Raw genomic sequence first — 12,816 nt, 5'->3', positions numbered from 1 at the left:
GATGACCACAAACAATCCAGCAACACATCAGTCATACAATCCTTATCCTCTTCGTAGAATGGCGAATATTAGTGCTGTACTGATGAGCTGTGAGGAGTCGAGACGTTTCGAAAAACATTATATCTTGCTTGTATGTCTTATCCAGCCCCCAAAGAGCACAATGGCCAATTGAAGCATTGAGGCAAAAAATGTTTTATTATTTTTAATTATATTACATTATGTCATTGATGCATGTTTTTGTAGAGCACATTTTTCTTTGAGCTTTTTTTGTATTTTTTGCCGTTTACCAGTGGAAATCTAGAACTGATTAGTGGCATTTCTATTCATTTCAATGGGAAAGAAAAAAAAATCTAAATCTAAATCTAATGGTAGTAAAACTTGGTAAAAAAAATAACCACTTTCCATGCTGTATTTTGGTTCAGTTTAGGAAAAAGAAAAATCTGTGTGAATCCGTTACATTTAAATCGTTTGTTTGTGTCCACTGCTATCAAATGCCAAAACGAGTCAAGTTGGGCTTGAATCAGAATCAGAATCAGAAATCCCTTTATTGTCATTGTACTCAAGTGTGCAATTAGATTAGAGAACTCCCCTCTCCAGTGAAATACAACAATAATTCAATTAAATATATAAATTAGATAAACAAGAGAACAAATAGTGGGATGGAAAATAACACTATTTGATATGAACAAGTGCTTTTGGTGTGTTCAAAATAAAAATGCAACCACAAAACTCCACCACTTAGAGTGCAGTGGAGAAAGTCTGCGTGTGTGTGCGTGTGTGCGCAGTGCAGCCTCAGCAGCCGGACAGCATCCCTGAGGGACCCCACTGCAAAGCTGAACACTGTCAGCAGTCTCAGGATGGGACCAGCTTCTTCTTTGCACACGCACACACCCACGCACACACCCCCACACACACACACACACACACCCACACACACACACACACACATTTTGAACGCAGACACACGCATATGTACCCATCAATCATTGCAAGAGCACCGAGTCACTGTCACGAGCTCACGATTGTGACCATATTGAGTCTTGCAGGGAATTTGTAGATTTTCAACAAGATGAACATTTTTGACTTTTTTTTAGCATTTCCAATTCAAATGACACCTCTAAAGTGGAACTTAATCTGTTCCAAAACGCGGAGTTTCCATTTTTATCCACATAAGAATTAGGAATGACCAGAAATGGAAGTAGTCAAATAGCAACTATGATAAATCCTTTATCTGGTAAGTAATTTAAGTATTTTAACATTTTTAAACAGTCATACTTTATGGATTTTTCACACTAAATAGCAACTGCGTTGAAGTGCTTTAAAACTTCAAGGGACAGATTGAGCACAAATGCTACAGCAACACATGTAAACAGACAACAGGCATATTTTTTGATTCTCTGCAAAATATAACTCGTATCCATTTCCAACTTTCTATTTCCACTTTTAACTTTCCACCTAACGAGGGCACCACTAGATTTTGAAATGGACACGAGGAGTTTGAATAAAGTAGTTTTATATAGAAATAGAAATGTGCCAACAAAGCTTCAGGGCAAACGCTTTTTGTGGTCTATTTTTTTCCCCAGTCTTAGGTGTAGGAATTTATTTTCTGAGGTTGTGTGACTGTGATGCGAGTTTTCTGTCATGTGCTGATGCTGTTGTTTTGTTTTGAGTGAATGTTTTGGTAAGAGTTTGTGATGTTTACGTGTGTCTGCGTCATTTGAGTTGGATGGGGCTTTTTTTTTTTCCCGTGTGCATATTTCTGATGTGTACGGATGATTTTGTTTTTGTGTGTCTTTTGCATTGTCGTTTTCATTGAGTGTTGTCCGTGTATTTATGTGCGACATTTATGCAAATTGAGTGTCCGTGTGTTTGTTTGTATATGTATATTTTGCATGTGCTGTGTGTTCTCCTGAGCGTCGCCCAAGGACATACAGCTTGGATAAGTGTGTGCATATTATCGAGACATTGTGGCGTCTTGACACACACGTGTTGAAGGTTACATCGAGAATATGAGAGAGCAGATGGCTGTTTAGATTGCGGACATCTTGCTAATATAAAATAAAGAATAGACAAGACACATTTGTTTGGTCCCATCAAGCTGATGTGCACAACACGGACATTCTTTTTGCCTCCAAAAAAAAAAAAAAAGGCTACTATCAGCCCCTGTGATGACTTACGAAGATACGGTAAGAAAAATGGTGGAGGACAGCAAGTGTAAGAAAGAGTCACTGGCGCCCTGCGACAGATGGGGGTGTGAGGAATACACGATGTGAGAGGACAACATTTTACGGCGCTGTTGAGGCTTGCCTTTACGGGAAAATGGAGGAAGGGGCGAAGGAAGGAAGGAAGTGTAAGGAGCTTCTTTCATTTCTATTCTTTATTCCCGATTCCTAGATAGTTCGCTGACGCGACTATTTGTTAAGTTAATAAATTACATGTAGAGGAGAGATTTTTATAGTGCGGCACACGTCGCAATGGTGGTACGCGAGGCCCCTTGAAAGAATCACGCCCTAAGAACATTTCAGTGATCGTTAACTTAAGTTTCGTCCATTTTGCATTTAATCGTTAAGAAATTTGAGTTTTAGGGGAACTAAGCCCCTCAATTTTTTATTTTATGTGCTAGCACTAGTTTCAAAAGACAACTCGGCTACAGACCGGGAATGATGCAATAGTGTCAGCTGACAGATCGTAGACAGCAATGGATTTCACAGGTGCTATACTACTGCTCTGTCACCACGTCGTGTTATCTACATACGTCACGGATGAATTGACGTCAACTGGACTCACATTATCTTAGCGTCGAACACAAAAAAAAAAAGACAAATCATTCAACCACGAGTGTGTGTCTGTGGCGCAATGGACGCATCAGCATGTCTCACTGTTCTCCTTGTGTGCAATAAACTGAAAAGTGCATCAGCAATTGTGCTCTCTTTTCTAACACGTGAGAGCATTACGAGATGGAAACGAATTAAAAAAAAAAACAACCTCTTAAAAATCAGCGATAAAGCCAGAGGAGCTGACGATGAACACTGTCGGCCCTATTTGGGAATCTCATTGCTTGGTGTGAACATTGTGACCGGTGTCGATTTGTTTCTGCTTTTTGTCGACGGGCTCATTTTCCCGGTGGACACGCAGTGCAGCGATGGTGTAGCATCGCCACCAAAAGCTGTGCCAAGACATTATTAGTGCAACAATGCAAAGTCACAGCTACCTCCCCCAAGTCCACAGAGGGGGTGAGGCGGGGGTGGGGTTAGGGGACGTCCACAGGGAGCCGAGGAGAAGCTTCCGGGCTTATTTTGTGTGCGTGTGTGGTGAGAAGCAATTAATTTGGAGTGCGGTGAGCCGAGGAGAGAGGAGGTTAGACTTAAACGGAGAACAGGCGGCTCCGGAGAGACGGCTTAATTGTTTGATTGATTGGCCGGGACTCGCCAGGCATATTTCCGAAGCCCCCTTAGCGCCGATCAATGCCCAAAACCTCCACGCTTTTTTTTTTTTTTCCCCCAGCCAGCACGATTCAATTATGGGGCGGAGGCCTCAGGATGATGTTACAGCCCTTCCGGCTGTTTTTCCTTTTTTTTCTTTTTAAGAACGAAGGCTTTATTGGATTGGTAACAGACACTACATAGTGTATGCAAACGGAGTCACGCGCCTAATCTGTCATTTAAACAAATTATGTGGAGGCGATGATGCATCAGCAGTACGGCAGTAGTCCCGGGAGTCGGGGGACGGAGGGATGGTGTAGATGGGTGATGGAGAGCTGATGTTAATAGAAACACAAGAGAGGCTGCCAGGAAGGGGGAGAAAGATACTTTAAAATTCCACGTATGAGCTATAAGGTTGCAACAATGCAAAATATGCCAATATATGATAATACAGTAAAACCCTGTTTATCGAGAGGAATACGTCCCAGCAGCATTTGTTCCGCAGATCGGAGGCAGTGGGCAGGGGCGTAGGGGTGGAGGAGCTCGGGGCGAGGGCATTTAAAGATTCAAAGACGAACATAAGTATCTTGTTCAGAGCGGCAGCATTTTGGAACAATTGGAGGCGCATGAGGGAAGACTGGCTGACTCCAAAGTAACGTGCATTATCGTAATTTATCCTAGAGGTATCGAAGGCATGGATTACTGTTTCCAAGTTCTGTTGGGAAAGAAAGGGCATCACTTTCGCCAGCTGCCTAAGATGAAAGAAGCTGGATCGAACAACAGCACTGATTTGCTGACCTAATTTAAAAGATGTTGAATTATGAATGAATTATCAATTATTACAATTCTGCATAAATATGAAGCCTAAAAAACAACATTCGCCGTTGAGCTTCTTGGCTCAGCGTCAATCTCGGCCTCTGCTAATCGAGACTGTAAAGCTCTTTTAATAACAAACCCATTGATCGTGATGGTGAATCTTGCGCCAAAAAGTAGTTTTTGGTCCGATTATGTTTCCAATTTATTACATTAGAGTCAGTGACCCAATCTGCATACGTATCATAAACCACTTCACGAGAAAACTACTTATTGAAGCGGAATCCCACAAAGTGAACAGAAAGAGATTTCCTATAAAAGACAGTAAAAGTGTGGATTGTGTTTTCATTCACGGAGGCAGCACTTCATCACAAAGCTTCCAAATGACAAGTGTGTGGATCCGCAAATGCTGCACGAAAGGTCTGAAATTGTCTTCTTAATTCAGGGTCTAAAGTTTTTAACTTTTCAGATGCTTTTTTATCATTCCTTTTTTTCCCCCCACTGAGGGTTTTGTAGCATCGCTTACCCACTGAGAAGGAAGCTCTCCGAGCACCTTTGATGAAGTGCCCTCGATAACCTACCAGGCCCACACTTATTTTGACAGCTGAGGGATTTCTTTTTCTTTTTGTACATGCCAAATGATGAACCTCCAGATCACAGGAAGCCGCCATCAATAAATCAATACACAATTTTAGTGAAGGAATTTTAGTTAAATGAAAGACAGGATTAAAGGATAGATACAAAAAGAGAGTGACAAGAGCGTCATGCGACAGAATCCAACTAAAAAAATGGATGGATGTCCATCATAATTAATGCTCAAAAAAGACGCAGGACGTTGGACATTGTGCTTTGGCGCGACCATGTCAAACTTGCCCTGAAGATTTAGAAATCCAGAGTCATAAGTCAGTTCCGGTAAATATTATGAAATTTGGCGGGCATGTCCATCATGTGTATACGCATAAAAAAATCTCAAAACCCCTTTTTTTTTTTTAAAACATGGAGGCAGCAATTTTGCTTCGAAGCGGCCATTTTAGACTCATTTCCAAGTGTCCTGTGTCATGCCTAAAAAGAGACAGGAAGTTCTCCATTGTCATTTGAAGCAGCCATTTCAGAGTGTTTTTGATCATGTCCTAGAGATTTTGCTTGATTCAGCCGCCCAATGCCAACGTCACCTGGCAACTTCATGAACATGATGTGCTTTGTTTTACTTTACCGCCAGGCAGAAGAAACCCAAGCAGACAGCAACACCAGGTTGCGTCCTGTCGCTAGTCCTCTTGCTGAGAACGCTCGCTGTCGCCAACTGGATTTTGCTTTACTTTTAAATGACAAGTTGAAGGATTCCCCCACCCTCCCTCAACAGCAGGAGAGAAAGCGCTGAATGCTTAAAACAAGTGGCGAGGGTGCTTATCCGTCAATGTCATTAACAAGCGAGTGTCATTTAACCTACATAGCCTATCTGCTGCCATTTCCACCGAGAAAGTCCCTCTTATCTGCTAATAGAGCTGACTAATCCCTCAAACACGCATGTAGCATATACACGGGGAGGCGCTGATGAATACTGATGAGGCCGCTAGAAACTACACTGCACCGTATTCCCAACTCAACTTCCACATTTGATGTTACAACCTCATTTAAAAAAAACCTTTTTTTTTGCTAAAATTCTTAACCCAAAATCACAACAGGGACACATTTTGTTCTGTTTTGTATTTAGAGCAGTGATTCTCAAATAGTGGGGGGGGGGCGTGTGTGAACCTGGGGAACTTTTTTTTTTCCCGCCGTAGTACAATAAAGTGTAATTGCATATCCACTCCAATAGTTGGCAGTGGCGCTCTCCATGCCTATTGTGCGCAGCGGTGTAGGTTTGTTTTACAACGAAGATGCTATTATTTATATTTGCGGCGAAGAGCGGAAGGATGGGGCGGGGGGAGGAGGGGGGTGATTGTTTTGTTCTTGCTAGGGGGGCGTAATGGAAAATAATTGAGAAGCACTGGTTTAGAGGGTTTTAGCAATTTGAATGGCCTAACAGGTGTTGCCAACATAATGTTTCAATGGTTGAGCGGGCAAAAAGGATTGCGCTTGCACACATTCAGCCGCTCAACAATTGGTCACCTTCGGAACAAATCAAAATTTTAAGCATTAAGTGCTGTTAAAAGAAGCACAAGCAACATTTTTATCGATACAGAGCGCCAGTCTAAAAGAGTAAATGTAGTGCAAATGCAAGCAGGCCAGGGTAGACTAGAGATGGACTGTGCGGGTATTCAGGACTACATTCACACGCATAGAAATCCGCCAGAAAGCAAAGATCCGCAATGTGCATACCCAGAAAATAAGATTAACTGAATTAGAGGGATTAGATTGACTGCAGCTGGATTGGACTTCATGTCTCGAAGAAAGAAAGAGGACGATCGAAGCAGAGAGAGAGAGCAAAGGAAGAGTGCAACATAACGAAAGAAAAAAAAAGTCTCAGTCTCAGCACATTTAGGCATACCGGATAACGTTTACTGGCTGCTTTGCAACTGGTCCTTGAGCTGGTGGTAGCAGGTTCAGACGGGTTCGTCCTCGCTGGTGCAGCAGCGCCACTCAGTGGTGGGAAGTGGAACTTGTCGTCCAGAGTTGAGCATGGCTGCAACAAGAGACGTCAGAAGAAGAAAGAGTCATGCTTGGAGGCTTCTTAATGAAGTCACTCGTCGGTTTTAAGGAGGCATGGTTTAGTGGCATCTAGTGGTGAAGTTGGAGACAGACACAACGTAAAAAAACACCTCAAAACCTTCACATTAGGTGAAATTTATATTTTGATCATCAATAAAACATGCACGTTAGGGCAATTTAATAAAACGGGATGGATAACTGAATCCTTTAATTCTTACTAAAACGTACATATTAGTTAAAATGGCTATGACTAAAGTGGACTAAGACTCAAATATTTTAATCTGTACTAAACATGCTTGTTAGGCAATTGTCTAAAGTGTCTTTAAAACATAAATATTAAATTAACTGCCGACTGAAATTGCTTTAATTCTTACTATACATGCTTGTTGGGTAATTGAAAATACATGTAATTCTAACAAAAATGTGTATTGGGTAACTTGGAGACGTAAATAGCTTTAATTCTTACTAAAACATGCATTCTGCGTAATTGAAGACCAAAGTGGTTTGGGTTTGGGAATAAATGAAGAGTGAAATACAGTACAGTAACTCCAACTCTTGTGAAAATATGTTCCGGGCAATTGAAGACGAAAATCGCTTTAATTCTTACTAAAGCACATATTCCAAGTTAATTGAAGACTCTTTACTTTGTACGAGAACAAGTATTGAACAAGGTAATTGAACATTAAAATAGGCTAAAGTCGTGCTAAAGAATGCATTAACCAGAAAACTAAATTATAAGTCATTATGTTAACAAGGTGACTAACTTAATTCAGTTAATTGAAGACTTTAAAATGACTAATTCAAACAACATTCATATTGGAGATTCAATTACTCACGAGAGTTCATATAAAGTAAATAGAAAACTAACTTCAATATTCTTGTTTTATCGTTCTATTGGAGGAAGATTTCCAAGGTGACCGTGCCTTAGTGGCATAAATCGTTAACTTTTGTGGAGCATGCTTCACGCCACTTTGATATAGCGATGCTCAGATAATCAAACATCTCAGTAAAACGGCTGTTGATTCACCTTAATGCCAATTTGTGGCACACAGTTAAGAAGCTGTACATTACGGTTTGTGACGGCACAAAAACTTTTGTGGCGTGACCCAGTCAAGTGGAATAATATGGAGAACATCAATGAGGCCGCGCGGATGGATCACCAACAAACCGGAAGAGACAGAACGCGTCGCCCATGGCGGCGCACCCCCCAACTATGCCCGATATCATTTCAGAGGCTTCTCACAGTCTGCTGGGCACAACTGCTAATGTCGCCTGCATTCTGTTAGCTGGCTCCATCACAAGGAGACCATGATGTACATAGCACAGATATTAAAAAGACAGACGAAGACATCTTTAGACAGAGTGGGATAACTCCAGACGAGATATTTCAAGAGTAAGATGTCACGATACATACGCTACATATTCTGTAGCAGAAGCATCACGTGAGTGAACAGGGAAAGTTGCTTCTTGGCGGGCGTGCATTTCACACGCAGGCCTTCAGTGAAGTCCTACTTGAATGAACCCCTCATATATTATCATCATTTATGACACCACGACTGGACAAACAAAATACAGAAAGACACTTACGCAGTACTGAGTGAGTGTTGGACAACCTAGCTTCTCTTTAAAGGTCCGTCTTGAAAATGGCCTCGAACGTGTATCTGTAATTAAATCCACACTTTTCCCTCCTTCGGCCATTGTGGTGTAAAAAAAAGAAATAATGTATTTTACATTTTCCAACGGTTACCAGTTACGATTTACGAGCGTATTGATTCCGCATATAGCGCCACCCCTTCACGAGTGAGTATCCAATCACAAACGCATTCATCACCTTCAGCCAGCGAGAAGGCTCACTGAAACCAACTCGTGATCTGATTGGCTATCGCAACTGTCTATCAACTCTGAAAGACACGATTGTATCTGAGTGCATGCTACTGGTATTTTGAAATCTGCCTGGCAACACAAGCTAGCTGAATTTTGTTCAGATAAATTCCCTCACTAAAAATACAACACTAGGATATAATGGGAAATTAATGTGAAGAATATGATCATGATTTCTTGATTATGTTAGGCCAGCAGAGAAGGCCTTGACCACCCACCATCGGTGAAGAAATATCAAAATAAAACTGTGTTAGAGTAAAAATGTCCTTTATTTTCCAGTAAACTAAAATAATTTATGTTAAAGTCAAAAGTGCCCTTATGTTATCGGAAATAAAATGAAAAATAAATAGAAATGTCTTTTCTTTGTAAATTAAAACAGTAGGGTACATTAAATTATAAATGTTATTTTCAATTTCAATAACTAAAATACAAAAACTAAAAAATGTTAAATAAATTCATAAGGAAACACAAATGAGGCCATGCTTTTCACTAGGATTGCATTTGAATATATTTTACAGAACTGATTTGTAATTACTGCGGTTACAGAATACATTTTGGATGACAAATTGTCTAAGCCACGCACACGGGGGCAGTCTTGCATCATATGTATATCGTACACGTAAAACTGGAACATTTTATACTATGAAAAACATTACAGTGAATAAAGTCAACTATCAAAGTTGGACGAGAAGATCCACTTGAACTTTGGGAGTGATGTGCCAGCAAAAGAATTGTGTCCATGCCATGTGCTGCCCGATAATAACTGACGAGTGACATTTAGCTGGAAAAAAAAATAAAATAAAAAAAACTTACTTTTTACTGATTGGCTTGGAAGATACAATTCAATACCAACATGCACAGCGCAATGCAATAACTGACTCTGGGGAAGAAAAGGACACTGATAAATGAATTGGACATTGTTCTTTTTATTATTAAAACAATAAACATCAAAAGAGCTGCGTTAGACGGAGGAAGTGAAAGCACAGACATTTTTTTGCCGAAAGTGTGTGTTAAAATGACAATTGGAAAATATATCGGAAGTCAGTCACATCAAAATTCAGTGAAATAACTTTTTCCTCCAAGAAAATAGCAGTTGTGATGTGCGACCACCGTTACAGAAGCAGCAGCCATCTTAAAGCACTTTGAAGTGGAAAAAAAAAGCATTGAATGGCATCACCAGCAGTACAACACGGACCAGAGAAGATTGACACGTTTGGCTTTTCACCACGCAGAAGCTAAGCGGATCCAAGCGACACATGGGGCCTCCCGCAATACAAACATTTTCCAATACGTAAAATAATATATTGTTCTTCAAGTGCAGGACGGTCTCACAACAACAAAAACATATTAAAAACGGGAATAAATATTTTCAGTCTGGCTTAGTTTGTGACATGTATTTGTGAGCTACAGTGGAACCTCAAACTCTCAAATTTCGGAAGTCATTAATATCCTTTTTCGGGAAAACAGTCAAGACCGGCAATTGTAAATGTTAAGCCTTTGCATGAGATGGGATGATGAGATGATGCTAGATGCGCTAGTTGCTAGCGAGCAGCCATACACTTATTGCGTTAGCTGCTAGCTAGCGGCTATAAGATCGTCACCAGTAATCGTATTTTGCAAGGTTTCTACTTGTTTTTTTTTTAATCTCAATCCACTTGGAATGGGGCTGATATTGACTCAACTTTTGTGAGTTAAGGCGTTGTTTGAGCTTTTCTGTGACTGGTGTTGTGAATTTGAGTCCATTTGCTGATTCTGTGTGACAAAGAGAACCGAGTAACGATACAGACTCCTTCGTAAGCTTTTTGCAGTTTCTGCTAGCTAACCAGCAGCTATTTTCATGTTGAGATCAAAAAGTAGGTGTTATCACATTAATTATTGATTACAATCAAAGTAACCCCAGCTGGTATTGATCAACTTTTTTTTTTTTTTAAACAAATTACTGTTATGTCCGTTTAATTAGACAATGCAGACTGTTAGCTGTTGCCGTTAGCCAGGGGCCAAATATTTTTCATTGGTTACTTTTATGTGTTATGTTTACTCCTTTATTATAATTATTTTAAAATTTAAAGATGTTGGCAGTGTGAAAAATGGAGAAAAAAAATATTCATGATAATCAATTTTCAATTTAGTTTTGAATCAGACCGTTAGAAGGAAGTTCCACTGTATGTGCTATTTATTTTATTTTCTGCCAAACATGTTTTGTATGTTGTTAAATGATTAACAACAACCGTCAACTTTAAAGCGTACCACATCCCAAACAGTCCTAAGGATGTCTCCAGTGGACACTTGCTAATTTATCGATCACAAAGCTGAGGCGAGCAGATGTTCTTCGTTTATACCACAGAGGTTATTATTCATTTAGGCCTTCCCCCAAGGGAGTTGTCTAAATATTAATGTTGAGACGGGATTGGCTTTAAAAAGGTGTGTGTGATTGTGTATGTCTGGCTACCACCCACTGCAGCGCTCATAAATAAGTAAAACCGCCATAGAAAATGGTCCACATCTTTGAGTCATCGCTTGTCAGTGTGAACAAATGAGAAAAAGTCGTTAACAGAAAAGCACATCATTTGCCTTCAAGTCAACAAATTTACCGCTTCTCCATCTTCTTCAATACTAAAATATTATAATGTCTTTTTCAAAAGCAACAAAAATCCAGAGTCCTGGACGGTGAGCTGCGTTTGGCGATAACCTCCGGCCCTCCTGGTCTCCCGAAGACAAGTTGGTTTTGGCAGTGGTTGTTTTAACACTTGTGCTTCATGGCAAGCTGTCGGAAAAACACAATATCGGTAGGGTGTTTGCACTTCAGAAGAAAAAGCTGTCAGCTACTTACATGGTCATAAATGTAAACACAATAAGGTCTTGTATTGTTATATTGTTATAAGAACATTTATGTTGTAAGATTGCGTAAATAAGATCACAAAATGTAAACAGTATTACATACCATATTTTACGGATCATTAGGCAAATCGCATCTAATTATCTTTGTGAAGCATTGTTCATTTGTGCCGTAAGCTGACATAACTGTATGTATACCTCGTTAATGTTTTTTCCTCGGTAATGTAATTATTGCATACTTGTTAATTTTCTTTTCTGCAAATTGTGCATAAAACAACGATATGAGTTAATACTGTGGTATAACGGTTTTATTAAGATTCCTAGATATTATGATCAATTCCCAATGTGTATAATGAAATATATATAAATATTTAAAAAAATACTTTATAATAAATTATATATCAATATCATAGTAAATATAATTTTACTAGATTATGGTTAATTTGTGACTTGATATTTTCATGAAAAAAAAAATATTAGTATATACTGTTTCTCTTCTCACCAACTTTGCCACTACATGAAGACATTTTCACACACGGGCATGCTCGTGCACACACGCGCACAGCGTATTTGGGCTGCTATGATGCGCCGTGACAGAAGGGGGCAGTAGAGCACCACACAGGAATGAGTGTTTCTGCTTTTGTACAAGTAGGAGGAGTCAAAAGGTGACCTCTCATTGCCTGCACACTTCTCTTCTGTATGGCTGACTATAAGCAAATATTAAAGATGGACATACAAAGTCAAAATATCATTGAAGAGTTAAGTGGTTCATGCAGGGGAGGCAGATGAATGACACCTGGATTCGAATCATCATTGGAGAGTCTGCCATTAGCAAGAGGGGACGACACATCAAGGGAAGTGCAGGAATGAGAGAAGCACAGTGGCAAAAATGAAAAATTTAAACGACTTTGGTTTGTTTTGAGTTTTTTTTTTTTTTTTTTTTTTTTTTTTACAGATGTCTTGTCCGAATGGGAGAAACCATCATTTCCTTGGCCCCAAAAGTAGAGTGTCAGCAACCTTTTATTCACTAGCACTGAATGATCACGAGGAGTGGCCAATAAGGACTCACATCATCACAGATTTACGGAATAAGAATTTTAAAGATGGGAAAATTCATCTTTAATGCATTTGATTTCTTTGTTTAATTTTTAATTAATGTTAAGCACTGTGAACACTTTGTCAATTTTGGAACATTTAACATTTATTAAGGATTGTG

At 39.6% G+C, this 12,816-nt stretch overlaps 1 protein-coding gene and 1 long non-coding RNA gene across 4 annotated transcripts in view; both read right to left on the bottom strand.

Annotated features, from left to right (window-relative positions):
- LOC148343003 (uncharacterized) overlaps nucleotides 1-8,632 on the bottom strand; it is a 60,514-nt gene extending 51,882 nt beyond the window's left edge. The window contains exons 1-2 of the long non-coding RNA XR_015846369.1: nucleotides 8,472-8,632; nucleotides 6,724-6,858 (exon numbers count right to left, since the gene is read on the bottom strand). This is a non-coding gene — a long non-coding RNA (uncharacterized LOC148343003). The remainder of the gene's footprint in view (nucleotides 1-6,723; nucleotides 6,859-8,471) is intronic.
- Nucleotides 8,633-9,671: 1,039 nt separating this feature from the next.
- stxbp6 (syntaxin binding protein 6 (amisyn)) overlaps nucleotides 9,672-12,816 on the bottom strand; it is a 48,154-nt gene continuing 45,009 nt past the window's right edge. For all 3 annotated transcript variants that reach the window (XM_088313792.1, XM_088313784.1, XM_088313799.1), the window contains one exon: nucleotides 9,672-11,529. In XM_088313792.1, the coding sequence (XP_088169918.1) occupies nucleotides 11,506-11,529 (24 nt within the window). In that variant the 3' untranslated portion in view covers nucleotides 9,672-11,505. The remainder of the gene's footprint in view (nucleotides 11,530-12,816) is intronic.

This window comes from Idiotropiscis lumnitzeri, chromosome 1 (genome assembly GCF_059441095.1).
Source record: "Idiotropiscis lumnitzeri isolate Australia: NSW breed Sydney's pygmy pipehorse chromosome 1, RoL_Ilum_1.0, whole genome shotgun sequence".
NCBI lineage: Eukaryota > Metazoa > Chordata > Actinopteri > Syngnathiformes > Syngnathidae > Idiotropiscis > Idiotropiscis lumnitzeri.
The sequence above is the reverse complement of the archived record's forward strand: the minus strand, read 5'-3'. Positions and strand labels throughout refer to the sequence as shown.